Genomic DNA, 24,973 nt, shown 5'->3' on the forward strand with positions numbered 1-24,973 from the left:
CTGAAATAGATAATTACATAATTTTAGCTTAGCTTATACCGTCCGTTATACATTAAACGCTCATGCGTAAACATATTATGCACATGCGTACACGCAAGTGTAAAGGTATTACATGCATGTGTAAACGCCTTTGTGCATGCGTGAACGCATTATGCGTTGATGCATGCGCAGAAAGTTTGTAGCTTTGAGGTCCGGATTATGGATCATTCCGGATTAACGACTTTTGACTGTATTACACTATGAATAGTGCTGCCATTTCACACTTTCAAATACCCATATTTGATAAATAGAAATTCATTAAATTTGTACAAAATATGAAATAAATCAAAAATAAATTTTTAATTCAAAATTTTGGCTTCAAGGTACCAATGTTTGGGTGAAAATGCATACATAAAATTCAGCTGCTCTAGGTGCTGTCATTTTTACAGAATAAATTACATACACAGACATTCCTGATTATTTAATACATATGCAAACACTTCTACAATACATGTTTTATATACTTCTACAATATAAGTTTTTCAGATTATTTCTATTGAGTTCTATTAGCTTTAAATTTGTAGTTTATCTCAACACATTTTAGTCTTTGTTACCATACAGAAGTAGATAAATATATTTGACGATTTCAAAACTTTTGTTTCTCTTGTATTACCAGATTTTTAAAAAGTTACTCTTCTATTTGTTATTTTTATTTTATATTTTTAGATCAAATTTTCATTTTATTATTATTATTATTATTTAATTTTAGCATATGTTGGATTACTTTTGTTTTACATGTTTTTGTTTTTGGACTCGGTCTACTAAAATTAAAAAAACTATTAGTCTCATGTTCTTTTAAAGCATAAAAAGTATGAAACATCTGAAGATTCAGCAGTGAATTATTACTATGTTGTCTAAGTACCACAGAAACAGGGAAAAGAGTGTAAAAGACCCTTTTATTTAACTCAAAAGTTAACAGAAGGCATCACTGTAAGCATGCTTACAGAAGCTTCATTTACTTACTTCTGTCATGCTTATAGAAGCTAACATTTATGGCTTAAATAAAAGATAAATGAATTGACTTTACCAAGTAAAAATAACTTGGCTCTGACGAGCCTAATGGCAAGAAGTAATGCAACGCTGTAGAATATTACTCTCACGAGAATCAAATTAACAATATGGCCTTCAGCAGGCGGAGCATGCTTTGATTCTACCCTCTAAAAGCTTCCTAATTAAAAAAAATTATAATGCCACATGTTCTTTTAAAGCATAAAATGTACAAAACGTTTGATGAATTACAAGTAAATGCCATGTAAGTACCACAGAAACAGGGAAACGGGTGTAAAAGACCCCTTTATTTGACTCAAAAGTTAATTGGAGGCACCACTCATGCTTACAAAAGCTAACATTTATGGGTTAAATCAAAGATAAATGAATTGATTTAACTAAGTAAAAATAAGTTAACCTAACGGCTATACAGTACAAAGTCCAAAATCGTCGGGAATTCAGTGATTCCGGATTCGGGATTTTTCCTTATATTAGATCATCAGTTTAAATCTAGTAAGATGGCACATAGAAATTATAAAATTAGAAATATGAAATCATGATTTATGAAATAATGAAGTATTTATGATCTAAAGGGTATCAAAATTTACAAAAAAAAAAAAAAAAAAAAAAAAAAAAAAGAAGAAGAAGAAGAAGCTTAATATTTATTTGTTTACCTTATTAAACATTTCTTTCACTGCAAATTAAGTTGCTTTGTTTTTTGTGCTTATACTTTCTCTTTAATTCTGTAAACAGACATAATCTCTTGTTTATTTACATTGTTGAAGTCCTGTAACTGCTGTTTTGAGAATTCCAACTAACTTGTCAATCGAAATTTTCTCGTTTTCAGTAACTTCTCTGTCACTTTCTTCACTATCGGTAGAGGTATTTTCTGGATCTAGAACGATACTACAGATTTCGGCATTCATTAATTGATTGATGATTGAGAAGCATTGTCATCATAATGAAAAATTTCTTTTATATTATCTTCATTTATTACCGCTTCTCCACATTTCTTTACAAAATCCTTTAATTGGAAAATTTCACTTTTGTTTAGCGATATCCGAAAACCTTTAAAAGTAGCTGCTATCATCATCAAATTTAGCTATCCTTCATTATACATATTTGGCTATGCATCATGAGCTTGGCGACTAACGACAAGTTGTTCCGTTAAAGTTTATCTTGCTTCTATCGTGCACTGAGACAATTAAGCCCGAATTGTATTAGTTTAGTATTTATGTCTTTGCACATGCTTAAGGCTTATCAGAGTTCTGAATAAATAAAGTCCCACATATACTTACACTTTATTGAGGGCCGACACTAGATATCTTACCACCTGATGCAGTCTCTGAGGGTCCTAAATTCTGCGACTCGGTGTGCCCATACGAACTCTGGCCCTGGTTCTAACAACACGAGTCATTACTCAAGTTGTCATTATGCGTATAACAAATCCTTTTCTTAATTCAAACAGCCCTAAACGTAATCTTTGGGTCTATGGGTATCATCAAAATCTATTTTTAGCATATGGAAAGAAATTTTTGGTTAATTTTTTCTCGTCAACATTTTTTAGCGCATTTAACTTAAATCTGTAATCATAGCCAAGCATTATGTCAACATAAAAGGTTACCATACTCCTTTATTATCCAATTACCAACATAAAAGAATTGTTTAGGCATTGCTACACGAGTCATTACTCAAGTTGTCATGTTTTGATAAACATGCGGTGATGAAAAGAAAGTATAATAAATAAGGATTTGACAGGTTGGCGTCATATCTATGATGTATCTGTGTGGAATGTTTCAGTTTGAGATGTGTGCCAAGCAGATATGCAGCAACGGAACCAAATTAATTATCATACAATTTTATGCTAGAATGATTGTTTCTTCAATAACAAGGTATTTTATTTAGTGTCGAAGTGAAATTAATAAGCCGGACTCTCCAGATGTTTTATTACGCGCGGAGGGGGAATCAAATGTGCATGCGTAAAGGTCTACGAGAAAAAACGTTGTTGGTGGTTTTGAGGTTGTTAGTGGCTGTTCATTCCGGATTTCGGACTTTGTACTGTACAAATAAAGAAATGCACAACTTAATTCTGACCTAAAATCGGCATGACAAGCATAATGGCAAGAAGTAATACAATGCCGCAGAATATTGTTCTCACGAGAACCAAATTAGCAACGTGGCCTTCAGCAGGTAGAACATACTCTAATTCTACCCTCTAAAACCTTCCTTTAAATACTATCTCCTTTCAATTTCCTTTGGTTATCATGCAAGCTAGAAATTTACATTCTGGAAGGAAAATGGAAATGAGGAGGATTGGAAAGAGAATTAACATAAAATAACTGGTTAATACATTAAATGAGACTTTACAAATTTTTTATCAGGTTTTTACACTTTTTTGTTTGTTTATGAATTGTGCTTTTATTTTTTAACCTGGCCTGTGTGTATTCACCAAAATTTGCATTTAGTTTTGTTTTTCCAAATTTGAATTAAAAAATTTTGTGCCCCTTGGCAAAAATTGCCGATTTTTGGTGGCTTATAGATACCAAGTTCCTGCAATTCTTTGGCTTTGTGTCAAAAATTGCCACTACACAAATACAAAATAACAAGTAAAAGAAATGCACAAACTCGTTATCTATGTACACATAAACCTACTTTCGCTTTAAAAAAATCAGAGAACTGCACACTCCCTTCACTTTATCCATGTACACACCGACCTATTTTCGCTTAAAAAAACATCAGAGAACTGCATAAACTTGGCATTGCGCACTCCTTTGTCAATATAACACATCAATCTATTTTCACTTAAAAAGTTAAAGGAGAACCTAATTCTACAGTACAGCCAAACAAAAAATACATAATCTCAAACTACATTTTAAATCAAACAATAAAACACCATAAAAAGGAAATTAATTTTATGCATCAAAGCATTACACAAAGCAAATATCCACTTACTTGATTTAGAAAATTCTGAGTCTTCAGTCTGTGGCACATAAAATTCTTTAACAGCAATAAAAAACTTCCTAAAATCATCTGTACTAGAATGCGTATATCGGTGTCACGACATAAATTCACAAAATACTCTCTGTAGTGCCGGTATCCTCCAACATTCAACCAACACATTTCCTTCCTACAAACAGGACACTTATAATGGCTACTCAATAAACCTTCATTTCCGTAACAAATGGATTAATGATCCTTTCCCCTTTCGTTCCAAATTGTACAGAAGCTTTAAATTAATCTTACCACATTCAGCCATTCTTCGTCTAAACCACAAAACCGCAATGTACTTCCTAACCAACACACACCACAAGGCCTTACAAATCTTTTCCCATCATTCAAAATTTACCGCAATCACGCAAACGATTACATCATAATAGAGTTCCATAGCATTCAACTACTCAGGTTAACATAAATGAAACAACTTCGTGATAATACAATGGGCAGCCTTCAATCTACTCTAACCAAAAATTTGCACATTATTATTTTTGCAAGTTTCATTTCTGGACTCGATCTCATTTTTTTAAAAAATTTGTCTTGTTTTCTGATGCTACAATTTCTGCTCTGCTTACTTTGTCTTGCAGGGGTTGGACTGATAAAATCAGATTACTTGGATTAAAGACATATACAGTACAAAGTCCGTAATCCGGACTCATCGGGAGTTCAGCGATTCTGGATTAGGAGTTTTTCCGGATTATAGATCATCAGTTTAAATCTGGTAAGATGGCATGCAGAAATTATACAATCAAAAATATGAAACCGTAATTTATAAAATAAAGAGCAATTACGATCTAAATGGTATCAAAATTTACAAAAAAAAAAAAAAAAAAAAAAAAGGAGCTTAATATTTATTTGTTTATTTTATTAAACATTTCTTTCAATGTAAGTAGTTTAAGTTGCTTCGATTTTTGTGCTAATACTTTCTCTTTAATTCTATAAACAGACATTATTTCTTGTTCAGTTACAAAGTTCCACTGTTCAAGTCCTGTCATTGCTGTGTCGAGAATACCAACTAACTTGTCAATTGAATTTTTTTTTTTTTTGTTTTCAATAACCTCTCTGTCACTTTCTTCACTATCGGAAGCATGCATGTGTAAACGCTTCACTGGCTATATGTGCATGTGCAACGGACGCGCATATTAAATGCGCTTGCATAAACGCATTACACGCATGCGTAAGTTTGTGGCTTTGGGGTCCTGATTATAGATCATTTCGGATAATGGACGTCCAGATTACGGACTTTGTACTGTATTACTTCTTTTTTTTTTTTTTTTTTTAGATTATTTTTAAATTTTAAACTGTGTTCTTGTCAGTTCAGAAACAATTTTATTTATTTACTTCTTTTGTATCCCCAACCCCCTGATGATGATGCAGTGAAAGATGAAAACATTAATTTTCCTTTTTGGTTTTGGCATGTTTTGTCCCCATATTCTCAAGGTTTGCCACTGCATTTCTGTGTTTTGTTCTTGTATGTGCTTTATTCTAAATAGAATATGGGATGGATTTTAAATGCACTTTTTTATTTTATTTCACTATATATATATATAGCTTATTTAGTTAGCATACTAGTTATTCCTTCAACTTAACCACCAGTGGTAGAGTGAGTGAAACTCCTAACTACTGGCAGTTTAACCTGGATTTGAATTCTGGTTAGCTGGCTTCCCCCTCCCAGAAATAATATAAATAGGAGAAAATTTGCCTTTGAAAGTACTTCATGAAGGCATCTTTCTCCTTAGGATATAATCCTAATATTCTTTACCATAATTAAGTACTCCTTTGCAGTTCATATTAATAGTTTTCATCTACCAGTACAAATCGCAATTTTTTATGCCATTTCAGAATTTAAGCTGTAATTGTTCACAAATTTGGCCCATTATTCCAATCTCACGATGTAGGGTTTTCCTTATTTTGCATAAAAAATTTATTTTAAGTTGATACCTTTATCTGAAATTCTCAACTTCCCCGTGCATTCTCCCGCCAGGATGTAAATTTAAAGTTAAGTGCATATTTAAATGGGTAAACCTGAGTTTATTTAGAGCATGCTTTTGCTAGCCAGCACACATTTTGTTTTTGTTTTGCTGTTACGCTAGTAACTTGGCCATTTCGGATTTATCACGACGCCTCTTAGGTTTTTGTAAGTCTACCTGTTGGGCGTAACTTACATGCTATGCAACACTATTTATTTTTAGATCTTGACTTAAATTATATTCTATGTTTTTAGTTTCACCGCAAGTTTGACAGTGCCTTTGTAATGCACGGACAGCGTGCCTTTCTGTTAACTATTTTGAATTAATAAAGGGTTATTTTCACCCTTCTTCTGTGCTGATAGTTATTCATGCTTGTGTGAGAATTCGCCAGGTTCATTGTTGGATCTAATTTAGTTTATGTGGAAAATGAGAGAACGACCTTACAACATAAAGCACTCAGCATAAAGACACAATGCTAATAACAAATAATACTAATAACAGTACTAAACAATATTCATAAAGACTATTAATTAAAAAATAATGCTCATATAGATTATTTAGAAAAACATATGAATAATCAAGATACCCATGAACAAAATTATAACAACATTGTTAGGTAAAAGAAAATGAACATGCTCTTTCAAAACAAATTTTTTACTTACATGTTTTTGAAAACAACTTTTCAGTTGCTGAAATTCTGCATTACAATCACCTTTTTTCACATCACTTTTGACTGCTATACAAGATGCATATGCTGATGCCTGTAAGGACCAGACAGCACAATAGCAAAACATTTTATTGGGTACTAGATGAATATATATTTAGATTAATATCAGAATATTATACATAATGCACATATGTATATTTGAAAAATGAAAAAAATATATAACATAGTTCTATAAAAATACTAAATGCTTTGCTACGATTATAATTACACATATTATCCCATTGACTGTGAAAATTAGCTAGCTAAAATCCCACTGAAGTTGCATCAATCGTTCCTTCAGAATTTTTAGTCATACTGCATCTCTAACAATAAAACATTCGTCAATGTTTATTCTCAATCCACCAAACTGCCACTGATGCAGAACGTTTCAACACAATTTGAATTTTACTGTCTTGTTCGCCCCTCCAATTTTATTGAAAGCTCTATTTAGAACAATATGAATACAAATTTCTCATAGGTTAATTGCTCCAATCTAGTCCTGTTTTATCACCACATCTGTTTATTTTCTCATTCAACAAATGTTAATTCTCTTGACCAGCTGCAAATAAAATGAAATGGAGTGTCAAACATGATACCATATTCCTTTTTCAATAGATTTTTGTTATCAAAATGAGCACAGATGTTATGAGCATATTGTGACATCATGTTTGACCAAAATTAGCATTTAATCATGCTGCTTGGTAACAATTTCATGGTCAGTGGGATAATATGTAAGTGTACAAATGTTTTTTATTAGAATAAAATGCATTTAAATTAAAAGAGTGAGGGGAAAACTGTATTTTTAAGAGCTGCATCTATTGCTTTTAATTGGCTAACTTTGCTAAACTAACAAAAAGATTGGCTCTAGTGTAGAATTGGGTGCCCCTTTGATTACCAACATTTTTTTTTTTTTTTTTAATTTTGACGATGAAACCTCACTTCTTGTTACCATGATAGTTGTAACTTTGTTTTAGCTTCCTGATTTTATTTAAATGAAAATAGATTGATGTGTACATGGATAAATTTACGGCAGTGCACAATACCTAGTTTGTGCAATTCTAGGAATTTTTTTTTTTTTTTTTTACGTAAAAACAGATTGATGTGTACATGGACACAGAGTTTGTGCAATTCTTTGACTTCTTATTTTGCTTTTGTGTAGCAGCCATCCTGAAATTGTGCCTTCCTGCACCGATCTTGGCTTCAAAAAAGAATTGCTAAAAAACAAGGGGCACCCAATTGTAAACTTTTACCAAAAGATTAAATTTGAAAGATAAAATCTTATATTATGTTGCATGGCAACAGACTCAAATGAAAATTGAAACAATAAATTAGGTGAATCAACATAAAATCATGTTTTTACGACTAATAGCCCTTTTAATTTTGTTTGGTTTATTTGACTATGAGAAAGCAGTGATGGGCTATCTCCCTAAAGGAAGGGATGCCTTCGTTGAGGACTTTCTAAGAAAAACTGGCTCATATACCCGATACGCATGGGAACGCCCATTCGCAGGATAAACCATAAAAACCATAAAACGCCCAATCGCAGGATTTGAGCCTGGGACTAAACTAGCAGAGTTTAGTGACTTAACCGCTTGGCAGTTGGTGGGCCAACAGCCCCTTTGGGTTAACAATTATACAGGAAACAAAAACTTAAAAAAACGGACTCGTCGGGACTTCGGCGATTCCGGATTATCGATTTTTCCGGATTATAGATCATCAGTTTAAATCTGGTAAGATGGCATGCAGAAATTACAAAATTAAAAATATGAAACTGTAATTTATGAAATAAAGAACAATTATGATCTAAAGGGTATCAAAATTTACAAAAAGAAAAAGCTTAATATTTATTTGTTTACTTTATTAAACATTTCCTTCAATGTAAGTTGCTTCGTTTCATGTGATAATACTTTCTCTTTAATTCTATTAAACAGACATAATTTCTTGTTTAGTTACAAAGTTCCGCTGTTCAAGTCCTATAATTGCTGTGTTGAGAATACCGACTAATTTGTCAATCGAAATGTTTTCGTTTTCAATAACCTCTGGGTCACTTTCTTCACTATCGGAAGCGAATTATAATGACGAGGAACTTGATTTAAATCATATCAAAGACGGAGTATATCGAGATGAAATACTACACTTAGTACGGAATTATAAACCAAATAAAATAAAAACATCTGCTCTGAAGATAAGGATAGTGCTGACAGATCAACTTCCAATCCGCAGCGTGAAATTGAAAAACAGATTTCGGATTTCAAAACATACTTTCGCTTTGTAGATACAAATTACATATTAGTAAATATATATCGGAAATTCTATTTGAAATAATCTTTCTAATCTATCATAATCTAATAATGACGTTTCTGCCCCCTCCCCCTCTGCCGCAGAGCAGCGTGAAATTGATAAACAGATTTCGGATTTCAAAACATACTTTCGCTTTGTAGTAAATATATATCGGAAATTCTATTTGACATAATCGAAAGTTCAAGCTTACTTTTATAAAATTGCTCTAACAGTCTGCAAAAAATAATAAGCCGGATCCAATTCGAAGATTAAGGAACAACGCAATCTGCAACATTAACTGAATTAGATAACTTTAGCTTAGCGTATAACTCCGTTACACATTAAACGCGCATGCGCACAAACATATTCGCAGCTGTAAGGGTCTTATGCGCTCTCGTAAACGCCAGTGTGCATGCGTAAACGCGACACATGCGCAGAAAGTTTGTAGCTTTGAGGTCCGGATTATAGATCATTCCGGATTATGGGTGTCCGAATTAACGACTTTTGACTGTATATACATATGCATGGGCATATATGTGCATATGTATACACACACATACATTCGTGCTTACATATTTATATATGCATACACGAACATATATATCCATGCATATATAGACATTTTTGGATGTGATGCTGATAACAGACCAGTACCGACAAAATAGTAGAAATTTAAAATTCCACTTTAAATTGTTATCCTAATAGAAATCATTATATGAAAAAAGGGGTTTTCTTCCGCAAAGGATCCGTTGGCACCGGTGCGTATTTATTCGCCAAGCTCGCCAATGGCTAATCAGCCATGATTTTAGTGATGTACAGTTAAGTTGCAAGATATTTATCTTATGCATGGCATGATTTTAGCTGTGTACAGTCAATTTATAAGATATTTAGCATATAGAAGTAAAATATATAAGTTAATAATGACATTTAGCGGTATATAGTTAATCCGGGACGACGTGCGCTGTATTATGTAACACGATAATGCACGTCGCAATTAAATGACATGCAAATGAAACATATTATTACAATTCAGTAAAATAATTAATTCTGTATTAATTACATTTATTATATACAATAGCTGAAAAATAATGTTAATATTAAAATTAATAACAAATAAATCAAAAGTACTTACGTTTTCTTCAAATGACTAGGAATCATTGATTTTTTTAAATTTTTTTTTTTTTATTTTTTAATGCAATTACAATCCATATTATGCAGAATTGTTACATGGACAATGAATTATATAATTAATTTTCAAATCAATTAGGCTCAAGAAGAATTAGATACCTTGTAGTTTATACATGAAGCTTCTATTTCACAACGTGCTTTATATATATATACAGTCAAAAGTCGTTAATCCGGACCTCAAAGCTACAAACTTTCTGCACATGCATCAACACATAATGCATTCACGCATGCGCATAATACTTCTACGCATGCGCGTTTAATGTATAGCGGACGTTATAAGCTAAGCTAAAATTATCTAATTATCTATTTCATTTAATGTTGCAGATTGTGTTGTTCCTTAATCTTCTAATTGGATCCGGCTTATTATTTTTTGCAGACTGTTGGAGCAATTTTATAAATGTAAGCTTGAACTTTCAATTATGTCAAATAGAATTTCCGATGCTGGAGCTGCCGAAGGATCTACAAAGCGAAAGCATATTTCGATGTCCATCAAACAAAAAGTGGAATTGCTGCAAAAAATGAATAAAGGCTTATCCTTTGTTTCTCTAACCATTTCAAAATCTGTTTATCAATTTCACGTTGCTCTGCGAGGGGGGGGCGTCGCAGCACGCAATGAATTGGAAGTTAATCTGTCAGCACTATCCTTATCTTCAGATGTACCTTCTATATCTTCAGATGTTTTTATTTTATTTGGCTTATAATTCCTTTCTAAATGTAGTATTTCGTCTCGATGTACTCCGTCTTTGATATGATTTAAATCAAATTCCTCCTCATTATAATTCGCTTCCGATAGTGAAGAAAGAGACACAGAGGTTATTGAAAATGAAAACATTTCGATTGACAAATTAGTCGGTATTCTCGACACAGCAATTACAGGACTTCAACAGCGGACCTTTGTAATTGAACAAGAAATTATGTCTGTTTATAGAATTAAAGAGAAAGTATTATCACATAAAACGAAGCAACATACATTGAAAGAAAAGTTTAATAAAGTAAACAAATAAATATTAAGCTTTCTTTTTTTGTAAATTTTGATACCCTTTAGATCATAACTGTTCTTTATTTCATAAATTACGGTTACATATTTTTAATTTTATAATTTCTGCATGCCATCTTACCAAATTTAAATTCATGATCCATAATCCGGAAAAATCGATAATCCGGAATCGCCAAAGTCCCAACGAGTACGGATTAAAGACTTTTGACTGTATATTTTTTTACACTTCATAACAGTTTTTGATTTTCTGTCTTTTTCCCTTGAGCACATGTAACATCTCCGGTAACATAATTTTCTTTACTTTGTTTGCGAATCTTCAAGAGAATCTCTGTTGTATTCCTTCTGTTTCTGTCGTGATTTCAAATGAGGATCTAAAAGTGCAAAGGCCAAATCAGAAGTGCCTCCTATTCCTGAACTTCTCTGGTGGAGTTTTAGTAGATAAAAGCAAAATCATTGAATTTATGGCGGCAATATTTAATAGCAAAAAAAATATGCCCATAGGCCATCGGTTTGATATTTTGCCGCAGAATAAGTGCCACACCCATTTCGTCGACTATATCCACTGCTGCTTTTGTCACATTATATAACGTAATTACTTCACGTCTCCGGTGCTTTCATCAATATGGTCATCATTGTGCATAGTTGACAAAAGGTCATTTGTTCTCTTCAGCCGTATAAGAAAGTAGCATTATATCCTTTTGAAATCCCAAGAGGGTCGAATGCTGTTCTCTATTCTTATTCAACACAAATTCAGGTGGGATAATCTTCTTATCCTTGCATATTGTTCCAACAATAGAAATTTTATTTTTCTATAAGAAATTGACCAATTCATAACTGGTACACCAACTGTCTATCGTAACGTTTCTTCCAGAATTGTATAATGGAGCTAGGATGCACTTTGCTTTTTCACAAGAACTGTTGACTTTCTTGTATGGCCCATCTGGCTGCTGACCTGAGTAAATTTCCATGTCGAAAGTATAGAAGATTCTAAAATCAACCACAGTAAATATCTTTATACCATATCTTGCAGGTTTCTTAGGCATATACTGACGAAAGGAGCATTGTCCTCGAAAAGGTTCTAGCTTTTCATCCAAAGTCATGTATTCGATATAACAAGTTCAATATAACGTACAAGTTCTGCGTATAATTAGGAAGAGAAGGAGAGGTACGGCTTCTGAAATTTTCATTTAACACAGCAATCCCACATTTTTCTAATGCAAAATAATATCAGTGAACTGAGAAAATAAAGACATAAAAATATCTAGTTAGATCTTACAAGAATTATCCATCTAGCGCATGTTATTGAAATAAGTACAAATTAACTAAACACTATACTTTTTACTTTTAATAAAATTTTACTTCGATTCAATTTACATTATTCCAATTTTCAGAAATGTAACATTAGAAACCATGTGATACATACCTCATTTAAGCAAGATGCAAATGCTTTTGGATAAAGACTAAGTCTAAAATTTTTTCGAGCAGTCATGTCACCTCTGTTGTTTTGAAATTAATTTTATTCAACTTCAAATTATAAAAATATTTAAAAACGAAATGTACATAGTTTTCCGCCAAGCAATATTGTTGCCACTTTTGTCACACTATTTAAGGAAGATTTTCAATAGTGTGCCAATACTTCAATAGTGACTAGACAACGTCGAGATCGTTTTTTGCGATCTACTCGATAAAGAGCAAGCCTCCTGGCATTATCTCGATTGTTACAGAGACGCATCGAAAATTTTTCTTCTTTCCACCCTACTCTTTCTCCTCCCACCTGATTCTTATCAGAAGTCGAGTATAAAGATGTTCTTGACACTCGAGAATAAAATACGCTCTGTGTGTGTGTGCAAATTCTTCCGTCAGCTGTGTAGCTGCCGTTTAACTTTCTAACTGTCGTTTTAGAGCTAAACTGAAGACGGCGGAGGTCACGAATAAATTTTGGAAGTGTACGTAATGGATATTTTAACTTCTTAAGATTTGAGAAACACTTGAGTGTTTCGCGATAGAAATAACGCATTTGATGCTGACGATTCTACTTTTATTGGATTATTTCGATTTATTGGATACTCGGTCGGTATACAGGCCGGCAGTAGGTGATAGTGTTCCCTACTCTTGCCAGTTATTGAGAGAGCCCCTAATTATTAACTCTTTTTAAGTTAGTCCAAGAATTTAATTAGGAAAGTTAAAATTAGTTCTAGAAGGAGGTAGCGCACTGCGCGCAGGCACCCTGGTCAGGGCCGGATTTACGTATAAGCTACGCAAGCTATAGCTTAGGGTCTCCACTGTCTTGGGGCCCCCAAAATATTAAAATATAGAATAAATAGTATTAAAATATATTATAACAGACTTAAAGGGCCCCATATCTCAAATAGCTTAGGGCCTTATCAAGTCTAAATCTGGCTCTGACCCTGGTCCTTAACGCCACTACACCGGAGCAGAGAGAGTTCCGTTAGGGCCTGACCTGTGATGCGACTGCATAGAATAGAATATCCTCCGTAAGAGATAAGTATGTGGTGGCTTGAACTTATACAGAAACTTTAATTACTGATTAATATCGTTTTATTTATTTTATTTTATTTTATTTTATTTTTATTTATTTATTTATTTATTTATTTATTTGTTGTTGTTGTTGTCAGAATGGCAGCAAAAAGATTATTCAATTTTTGTTGTTCTTAGAATTGCAAAAACAGGTTACGAATGATGCTGTTCTAAAGCGTTGTTTACACCCTACGATAAAAATCATATCTCCAAAGTTAATGGTACTGTTAATACCTTCTTAAAAATCCCAGGTCCTTTGAACTTTACATTCCTTGCCACGCCTAAGCTGGTTGCCGATTATATTAGCTCCTTAAAACCCAAAAAAGCTCCAGGTGATGATGGTATTTCTACCAAAGTATTGAAACATCTTCCTATCAATGCCAGCACTTGTCTTACTAAGATAATCAACTCTATCATCAAATTCTCTTACTTTCCTAATATATGGAAACATGACATCATCGTCGTCTTCCCAAAACCGCATCCAAATTCAACGTTTTCCAAGAACTACCGCCCATTCAGCCTTCTCAGTCAACTTTCTAAAATTGCTGAAAAGGTTATTCTATATCATCTTAATCAAATTATTCCACAGAGCTCCTACATCCTAGAAAAACAGTTTGGCTTCTGTTATCTTCACAGTACTAATCACCATCTGCTTCGTGTCATCAACTATATTACTGACGGTTTCAATTGTAAGTTCCCTACCAGAGCTATTTTCCTTGATATTGCGAAAGCTTTTGATAGGGTATGGCACCGGGGACTTATATATAAACTTATCAAGTTAAACTTCCCCGATCATTGTATTAGACTTATCTATCTTATTCCTATCTCCAAGACAGAAGCTTTGCAGTGAAAATTGGCAGTTCTGTTTCTTCCACGAGAAAAGTTTTCGCTGGATGCCCCAAGGATCTGTACTTTCTCCATATTTATATAACATTTACATTTACGACATTCCTAAGGACCCACAAATTACCATAACTCTTTTCATTCATGATACTGCAATTATGACCCAGGCTTCTAGTGTTACTGTTGTCCAGCTCCTTCTTCAACATTACCTCAATCATCTAGAAAACTTGCTTCCTCTTTGGAGGATTGCAGTTAATTCCGAAAAATCAAAAGCAATAATTTTTCGCAAAGGCCAAACAAATTTCACTCCACTTAGACCTCTTCTGTTTGATGAAGAAATTGACTGGGTTGACGAAGTTAAATATCTAAGAGTCATTCTTTATAAAAAATTGTCTTTTCAGAAACATCTCAGGGAAACTGTGAAAAAAATTAATATCATGCTTGCAACTTTGCGCCCTCTTCTTAGTAGGAGGAAGTTACATGTCCGCTTCTAAGAAACTCCTCTTATATAAATCTATACTTCGACCAGCATTATTCTATGCTAGTCCTGTCTGGGGCCACGCTGCCAAAACGCACCTTCAACACATCCAAGTTCTTCAAAACAAAGCACTCAGAGAGATTATCAACGCACCATGGTTCATTCCAAATTAGTATACCCACCGTGATCTCAAAATAGATACATTTCAAGATTATATTTAAAAACTTGCCAGAAATTTCTTCTATTCAGTTATCACTCATCCAAACAACTGCATCAAGTCTCTTAGATGTTCTCCATTTCCCAGAGAAAAGCGAAATATCCATCTGACATTCTCCATCCTTAACATTTTTTTACTCATACTAGATTCTTCAGTTCACTGATTTGGACCTTCGACAAGAAACTCACCTTTTTCGTCGACTGATGGCGGCCACCTGACCTTTACTTTCGTCTTTTTGTTTTACTGATGTTCTTCACGTGATACAGATCAAACGGAGTTCTAAGAATAAAGATTAATTTGGAGTCTGCTCCAATAAGTACCTGACGGGGAATGTACAATAAACCATTCCGAAATTCTTTCAAAACATAATTTGAACATTTTTATTTAATTATAATTTAAAATAGTGAGCCAAATTAATCCTAAATACTCAAATTTGCTTTCTAATTTTTAATCTCCTTTTGTAAGGTATCAACAGAGTTCTCAACCATTCCATATCAATTTAGGGATTTTTTTTTCGTTAGTTTTCCAGTGACATCTATCTGATTTTCCCTCTTGTTTTTTTAAGCGAAAAAAACACGAACTGAAATTATCAATGCATGACCCGTTCATGGTTACTTGAGACAGAAATTATCCATATTACGTTGTTTTGTCAGGAAAATAAATATAGTTTTTCATCTGAGCTGTATGAAATTAGTTTCGCTTGTTTATTATGGCATAAAAACATACTTATTAAGATAGCTTGAAAAAGGAGGTTTCCATGGAGAAAATTTTAAGAGGAGCGGTCGCTCAGTCGAGAAAGTGGTTAGTGAGAGTGACGGCCGTACCAAAGAGCCCAATTTCGAATCTTGGAGAAGGTATGGATGTAATTTGTCCGTCCCTTCAGAGAAGGCAACGGTGGCCCACCTATTAGATCCCTTCATAATAAGGAGACCACAGCTTTCGACCATAGCAGTGGTCAATGTCTATAAATGGCTAGAGCCGCCTTTTGGGGGGGGGAATTAAGAGGTGCAAGGTCGTATTAAGCGCTTTTGGTGAGGATGAATGCTACCTGTGTTGAGAAACTATTTTATTATCATTCATTCAGTGAGCCCTTCCGTGAGAAAAAGCAAAAATTAAGAAAAATAAAGCAGGCAATTCACCTATGCAATCAAAAAAGGTAGTCCACCTTAGTATTTTTTTAATATTCTAAAAATACAGTGTTGCCAAAGCATGAAAATTATCTATGGAAAAAGTGCGTTTCTCCAACCGTTGAAGTGCTCACGCAACCGCCGGGCCTCAGAGTAGTAACCAGAGTTGAAATTGCTGCGCTAAGGGGCCCTGGCTGAGCCACCGGCACCAGGCAGTTTTAAAGGTAAACAATAATTCTAACTGGAATGCACCGAAGTTATAAATAAGAACTTCCGTGCTTCGTTTTATGAAACTGAACATTTTCAGCAGAAAGTAGTTTGGATCTCATAACATTTTATATTAACTGGAAACTGACACTAACTTTTGAATGCTTACGTTTCTTTCCTTGGAAAACATACCTATTGGTGGATATTGAATTATTTGAGAAAAGTAGAGTATCTACCCTCATGTCAAAATGTTAGCCTTCCAGCAAGTGTAGTAAGTTATGAGTTATGACACGTTGTATGGGAACAGTCACCACCCTGATCCCTGGTCATACCATCGCTCTTCCCTGGTCGACCACCCTGGTCATACAATCGCTCTTCACTGATTTTTTTTTTTACAATGACAGACACTTACCTATAACGGCGTCGCTGAATCTGTATCGGTGGTTTCAGTTATCTACTCTTAAGCAGGTTAAGGACAGGGTTGTTGCTTTTCGCGCATTTAATAATTTAATATTCTTACACAAAGTGACAATTAGATTAACATAACGAAATAATATGATAAACTGCTCAAGCACCTCCAATACTGTCGTCTTTCCACAGGAAAGAGAACCTACAGACATTTCGGACCTATGCAATCAAATATTGGGTCACTTTCAAAAGCTGTGTCTCGCCTTAGCACAGCTAATGCTTAACGCATACGGAATAGAAATGTTTTCAGCATGGTAACCGGGGCCGGATTAAGAATTTTAAAGGCTTTAAGCACTTAAAAGTTTCTGGTGTTCCTACATTTGTTTATGCCAGTTCTTTCTTCATTCCTTCTCTCTGTCGGTTTTGGTTTAGTTGCATCCTGCTTGCCATGGTAAAATCGCCAGTGGGAAATTTTTTATGTCTTTTTCCTGAATAGAGGACTTTTTTATAATGTCTCCTTTTCATAATGCCCTCAGCACGTGCTTATATTTGCTTAAAGGTTAATCCGGCCTTGATGGCAACTTTTGTCACTTGGCGACGAATACAAACTTTAGCTACAGTCAACTCTTGAGGATTGTTTGTGCTGTGTTGACAACGAAAAATTGAACAAAAATGTCTCTTCATATGGAAAAAAAAGAAAACTTTGTTCACAGGCCAAAAGATAAATGTTTAGTACTGTTTGGATTAAGAATTACTCATCTGTTATTCAAATGAGCCCAGATATGCGTCACTTTATTTACTCGCACTTGGAAAGCATATGCGGAAATAGACTTAATGTTTTTTCATTCGCGTTTATGTTTTTGAATTGTTTTAAATTGATGCTATATGTTTCTGAAACATGCAATAATAAATTAAGTTAACCTTATTTCACATTTATTTTCCACTGTATTTTTGTTTGTTATTTCATCCCATATTTCCTGTTATCATGTAAGATCCCCTTTTTAAATTTATTTATTATTTATTTACTTTATAAATATTTTGCTTCAGTTAAAATTGGGAATATTCAGTTATAATTGGCAGTGTTCGAATTTATACTGGCTAGTTCTCGATGCGGAACAAATTAAACATTGTTTCAAAATAGTAAAAAAAAAAAAAAAAAAAAAAAAAAAAAAAAAAACCAGTTAAATTTGAGAAAATAAAATAAAGTACGCTTCTAAATACAATTATGTATTTGATCAGAGGTAATTATTAGATCCATAGGATATGGAAAAAAAATGCAAAGACTTGAATCAGTATGCTGAGTGAGGCTCGTGTTTTGAGTCAGAACTTCATAGATTTCGAATAAAATGAATTGCAGAGACACAATGGCAATAAAAAATGTAATAATTGTTGAATGTTACAGAACAGAAGCTGAATGATGCAAAAATGACCTTTTATGAGCGGGGAATAAAAACATAAAAATATTTTAAGTCGATTGAAGCTCCGCAGCACTACTGACAATGAGATAAAATTGAAGACACCTAAAATGAAGAAAGTAATTTCCCTGCAAAACTGTGCAGGAGAGATGATGATGTTGTAGAGTTGCGCGCCTCCAACTTGCACGCAACCAAGAGGTGACTGTTGAAACTGGATAAATGACAGAGTCTTGTTAAGGGTTTAAGTCCCTTTCTATTCAACGTAATAAATTACAAGTGCGTGCTCTTGACGCTCACAAACTACGCCAACTCGGCGGTAAAATAAAAATAAGAACCTGAAAAGAAACTAATAACAAGACTCTAACTACGAGGCTCTCTAAAAGTAACTAACCTCACCGCGTTTTACAATACCGCTGCTAATTCAGCAAACTTGAAGATCACGTTGAACGATTAACAATTCTTCAAGGCAAGCACACAGGCCGAAACGCGGGGTTCTTCAATTTCTGTCTAACTACCTCCGCGCTCGTGAAGTAAGAACAGCACACCTCTAACTCGTTTCCTTTCTATTTAACTCAGAATACTTCCGCTGAATAATTTGAATCCTTGCGCGTTCTACTGAAATTTACATACTCTGGCATTGGCAGTTCCAGGGGAAAGTAAGGCTTGACAGGAAAGATAGTTTAAACTTAAAATAAATGTTAGTTAAAATAAATATAAACCCTACATTTGCCGCTGCCAGAATTTGGAAAACTTGGAAGCAGGTCCTACAAACGACCTGTTGTAAGTTTCTATAATTCTGAACTAACTCTCGAGAGCCTCGTTCACACAAAAAAATCTTATGTAACAACTTGTATACTAAATTTCTGTTGATACTTATAAATCTCTCTTCTTACAGCAACTTTTCCTGGACTTCATCAATCAATCTTGTTCTTTTCCTTCCAGCATCTGGAAGGAATAAGTATCAGTATCTTTCTAAATACATTATAATTTACACTTTATTGACACTGAATAAATGTTTGTTTTTTAAACGATTCGTTTTCCTTAGTTATTGTTTAATTCACATTCATTCAATTTTTCAAGCATTAATTTAACTTTACCCTGGCTCTCCACCATGTGTGGTGTCAAACGGGAATATTCGTGTTTTAGTCTTACAACACTTCCTCTAACCACCATGATTTGTTAGAATTCAACGACCAAATAGACACACCTTACTCGACATTCTACAACTCGATGAGCTACTTTAACATTCTTAAAAATTCAAGTGTAGGTGGAGAACCCTACAAAACACATTCATTCTAACTTCCCCCTCATTCATCTTTAAACATGCAGGCTTTCGCTCTAAAGCATGACTTTATCTACAGTTTAATACTTAAATTTTGAATTCATTGCTTTTGAGCATTTTACTTTTAGCATCTAAAATTTTATGCTTCTAGATTAAATTCTACTTTTACATAACATTCAAGTATTTACGTACATTTACAAAATTTTAATACATATGATTTTTACAACTTACCATAAAATGAATAAGAGAAAATAAATTTTTACTTTACTCATTCTTCGCCAAGCTGGCGGCACTGAAACTAAAATTCTTATTAATACAAGAATACGAAGTTATTTTTGTCTTCGGCCACATTTTTGGCTTTAACATAACAGAATTAGTCTTTCGACCAACAGAAAATGCTTTTTCTTAGATTTTATACTTAACCCACCGGGCGGCTCGCATTCAAATCTATTTACGTCTCGAAAACTGCAGTAAAAATTAACCATGTTTACATTTTTTTTTTCATTTAGAGTGAACCAAAATTGTCCTGAAAACGGCCTTTGTTAGATTTTCTTCCCCCCTCCTTGTAGGGCGATCAACAAGTCGTTTCACTTAAGTGATGGTTTCCTACTGTCCTTTGATTACCGCCTAGAGGCGATTAAGCAGATGGGCTGCTTTTGCCCTTACGGAGGAAGGAACACGTTTTGTGTCCATGCTTTGGTTAGACAAAAAAAGATATTTTTTTCTGGAAATCCAAAGCAGAAAAGGAAGTTTTGTATTGCCTTGTTACTAATTTTGTGCATATTTCTAATCTTAATTGCTTATCAGAGCCTTGCCACGATATTTTTTCACCTGAGGCAGAAAGGTCAATGCGCGTCCATATAAATATAAAAATAGCTACACTTGTATTAAGCAAAAGTAATTGTATTAAATCAAAATGTCATAACTCTTATAGCATAATTATACCATAATTCGTAAAGTATTTTGTAATCGTAGTTTTATAAATTCAGAGAAATAATGTAGCGAATTATTTATAATTTTCAAATGAAAACGTTAAAAAATTCGTTTTTGATAAATAAGAAATAACACTGAAATGCATATTGCATTAATTTCCAGGTTTTCTAGCAATTTTTTTGGTTTGTTTTATTGATTTAAGTTTGACGAAGCGTATTTCCCCTAATAATTAAAGTAATTTTCAAATTCGTATAGCCAATTTGGCGCCTCTTCTAGTGATTCACATGAGTCCGGCTTTGTTGCTTTTTAAGTATAAATGTTATTGATTTTTATTGCGTTTCGGTATTTTAATGTACGTTTATAGAATGTTAATTTGTTTTTATATGCATATTTCAGTAATATAATCTTACGACTAGTGAGACAGTGTAGTTTAACTAATTTTCTGCTTTTGATTCATGTTATCGAGCTTTAACGCTAAGAAAAAAATTATAAGAGGCTTAAAATACCTAATTCCTATTGAAAGCTACATGTAATTGATAATTAAATTACTATTAAAATAACAAACACATGCTCAGTGTCAGTCATTTCGACATAATGTTTGTAATTCATTTTACTACAAATTTATTTCGTTTATCTTGTTTCATATTTATAAAAGGGGAGTTTACCTTTATCGCATTTATTGGTTGATAGAAGTTATGAAATATTGAATATTTTGAAACAAATTTCAGTCATAATAACCTTATTAAAAATTTTCTACATATAGACAAGATGTCACAGATACCTCTCAGTTTCCGAACTAAATTACATGGTACTGAAATTCGATGCATTTTCATATGATTATTTTTGACAGAAAGAGTTACCTTACGTAAATCGCAAAAGAACATTGTTTTAATTCTTAATTAAATATAGCACTTGTATTAAATTGCTAAAATTCATTGTTAGGAAAATCTCGCTCTAAAAAATTAGACACTTTTACCTTTCAAAGTGGAATTTTTGTGGTTTTCTCTGTGCATAATGTGGGCGCGAGTAAGTTTTTCTTAGAATGTCCTCCACGGAGGCATTCCTCCCTTTAGGCAGATAGCTCTCGCGTGCTTTGAAGGAAAAATAAAGCAAACCAAAACAAAAGTTTCAAAATTGGTGTTTAACGTTTTTTTGGGTTCAAATACGCAAATTACTTAGAGATCTCAATTCACATTATCAAATGTTATTATTTAAATAAATAAAAACAAGCTGAGGATTTCCATTTAAATTGTTTGTTTTAAAATAAAAAATAAGAACAGTAAGTTTTGAATAAATCTTGTCAACATCAAGCAGGGACAGGAACCTGCCAATGTAAAATTTAATATTAGGCCAAAAAGAAACGCTTTGACGTAGATTTTGGATAAAACTTAATCAAATTCGCAGGTAGTCAGAGACAGGCCTTTCTTCAGTAGAGAGAAAAAAATGTTTCTGAAGTATTTGTGTATTTATTACATAAATGTTTTAATGCTTCTATAGCACTGCTAATCGATAAAATTTATTTGATGAAAAGTAGGAAGTTTGCTTTTAAAATTCCGATTTTTCAACTTTTTTCAGTGACATATGTGGCATCGAAAAACACGTCTGGCCAGGAGGCAGATTAATGGCTGAAAAATTCTTAGAATTTAAAGAGGCATCGAACAAGAAAATTTAGGGATGGCGAAATTCTAAGACTTTGGCACTTGACAACGGCAGAAGTTTTAGAATGTAGAGAGCTACAGAATTTTGGCAGAGCAAAATATTTTAAATTTATAGAACATCGGTCAGTAGAATTAAGATCCCACAGCGATTGCACTGAGATACAAATCGAACTGCTTCTCGATTACACGGATGGACGCAGATTAACTTCCGAAAGCTTAGTGAAGCAAGAGCTATACATAATGCAGCTATTTACGATTTCTGCTATAATAAACTGAAATTTAATATAATAATTTAACACTATATATCAGTTTACGAAAACATGATGATACTTTTGAGAAATTTTCTTTAATTCCCCAGTACACTAAAAAAAAAAAAAAAAAAAAAAAAAGTACAAAAGATTATATAATGATATTACTAACACAATGATGCCGATGACGCATTTAATTTTTATCTTTTTATTAATCTAAATAAATATGTCATGAGTTTTCCATAACTTATAGTTTTGCAAATTAAAAATGTTCAATAATATAATACGTGATTATGGTATTATTGGTATGGTACTATTCAAGGCAAAGCACACGAGGGTTATCTGCCTAAATGGATGGATGCCTTCGTGGAGGACTTTCTAAAGGAAACTGGCTCGTATACACGTTACACATGGGGAAAACCACGAAAACGACCATGCAGCCAGCCCGTTCGCGGGATTCGAACCTCGGACCGAACTACCGTTCAGCGTCTCGGAACTACCTCGGACCGTTCAGCGTCTTTACCGCTCGGCTGCTGCTGGGTAATATGTGATTATGAAAGCTGTGTAAAAGAAGAAAAATTCTTGCACATTCGTCAGGCAGCATACGATGGGCACCTGCTTGAGGAAAAAGATGCGTTTGTAGATGACTTTTTCAGGGAAACTGGTTTGGTATATTCAATCTAAAATTCACCAAAATACCAAGCAACGAACGCATTCGCCGGAATTCAAATTTAGACAAAACTACCAGTGTTCAGTTGCAAAAGAGAGTTAACAACATAAACAGGCAACATGTCTGAAATTAGTATTTATTGCATCCAACAGTGATATGATTTTCTGATATAATTTAACCCTTTAACTGCTTAACCTTCCTAGTGGCCGAGACTCTCAACTAAAATCTCTTCATCTCAAGTCTTGAAAAGAAACCAGATTCTACTATTTCTTCTGCCCATTCTGTATCCAGATTCAAGCTAAAAGCGGCAGACGTTTCGCTGTCTTTAGTTGCTTTCCCCCCACTCAAATGACCGTCGTTCAGCGGGACGTATTGACGTGTCCATGTCCTTTTGTCCAGCAGGCTCCCGTTATGGCAAGAAAGATTTAATTGAATGTATACCAGATTTTAGTGGTTATCGCCGTGTTGGCTGCGTAACTAAGCAGATTTTAAACAGCGTACGTACTTTATGAATATGTGTTTGAAATTGATATTGCTTTGCGTTTTTAGTTTTTTATTTGGAAAATTATTTACTTTTATTTCTCCGTGTTTTACTAAAATATTTCACAAAATCTGCATAAAAATTGTAGTCATTCCTCACGCAAAAATTTATAGAAAATTACGTTTTGATTCCACCATAACTTTGTACCATTACTCATTTGTATTACGTAGCAAGAAGAAGAATAGAACTAATAATTAGGCCCAGAGAAAAGATACGGTCATCAAAATTTTCTACTCATCGCATTATACAAATAAAAACGTACAAAATTTATGTACTAAATAAAATGCATTACGTTAGCCTATAGTTTAATACACAACTAATTTTACTTATTTTATCTTTTAATTACTTCAATTTATATTCTAATCAATAATCTTTTCTGAATGACGTTAACATGAATATTTTCCAACGTCATTGACTTGAATTATTACTAAATCTATTTGAGATGAATTTGAATTTCAAAAATGTTTCTTTACGTGGTAACTTTGAACATTGATCACAACGAATTTATATGATAGAATATTAAATTAAAATTTTTCCTATACCATTCAGTTTTTACAAGTTCTGCATTTTTCTTTTTTTCCTACCAAAATCTTAACTTTAATTCTCAGCTTCCTATTCATCGTTATTATAAATACTTTTTTTTTAGATAAAAATAAAATATTCTTTGCTACATTAAGACCCTCAATGTCTTCACCCCGTCGCTGGAGATATTTGCGGAAAGAAAACTGTGTCATGAAGTAGAGTGCAATGATAAAAGATCGTCTAAAGTGAAAAGCCGGCACATAAATGAACTCCTTTCAGATAAACTATATTACTATCTAGATTTTTGAATGATTTTATTTATTAAAAATTCCTTTTCCATATTAAAAGTTTATAATGATGATTTTAAATCATGTACTGAAAAACGATAAATTACTTTAAATTTTTCTAAATTCGTACATACGCACAGAAAACTTCCAAAATATAATTTTTTTCACTTTCTTTTATTAATGCTTTAAGTATTTCTAACTTAAAATGAAAATTAAGACTAAAACTATAGTGCGAATAAACGTAGAACTGAGAAGAATTTTGCCTAATTTAGTGCACTGAAAAAATCTAAAATTCAGTTTTAAGAAGCTGTATTTTCAAAGTTAAAACTGTTTTTAAACATTTCCCTAAAGAAGCGTCTTTTTTTGTTATAAATTCTAGAAACACATTCTTGAATGGAAATATAGTTTCAGAATTAAATTAAAATGCCTTGAAATAAG

The 24,973-nt window shown here is 33.2% G+C and overlaps 1 protein-coding gene across 7 annotated transcripts in view; it reads right to left on the bottom strand.

Moving 5' to 3' along the window:
• Window positions 1–13,001, bottom strand: part of LOC146998059 (uncharacterized) — a 37,718-nt gene extending 24,717 nt beyond the window's left edge. For 3 of the 7 annotated variants that reach the window (XR_015040243.1, XR_015040242.1, XM_085813153.1), the window contains exons 1-2: window positions 12,585–12,877; window positions 6,653–6,751 (exon numbers count right to left, since the gene is read on the bottom strand). Coding sequence is in view for 5 of the 7 variants with exons in the window: in XM_085813153.1 (XP_085669279.1) it covers window positions 6,653–6,751; window positions 12,585–12,650 (165 nt within the window). In the remaining 2 variants the exon portion in view is untranslated. Of the gene's footprint in view, window positions 1–6,652; window positions 6,796–12,584 lie in introns of all 7 variants that reach the window. The other 4 variants (XM_085813157.1, XM_085813154.1, XM_085813156.1 and 1 more) reach the window with 4 other exon arrangements.
• Window positions 13,002–24,973: the final 11,972 nt, after the last annotated feature.

This window comes from Stegodyphus dumicola, chromosome 3 (assembly GCF_044657685.1).
Source record: "Stegodyphus dumicola isolate Sdum_Otavi_A_Nest chromosome 3, ASM4465768v1".
Lineage (NCBI taxonomy): Eukaryota > Metazoa > Arthropoda > Arachnida > Araneae > Eresidae > Stegodyphus > Stegodyphus dumicola.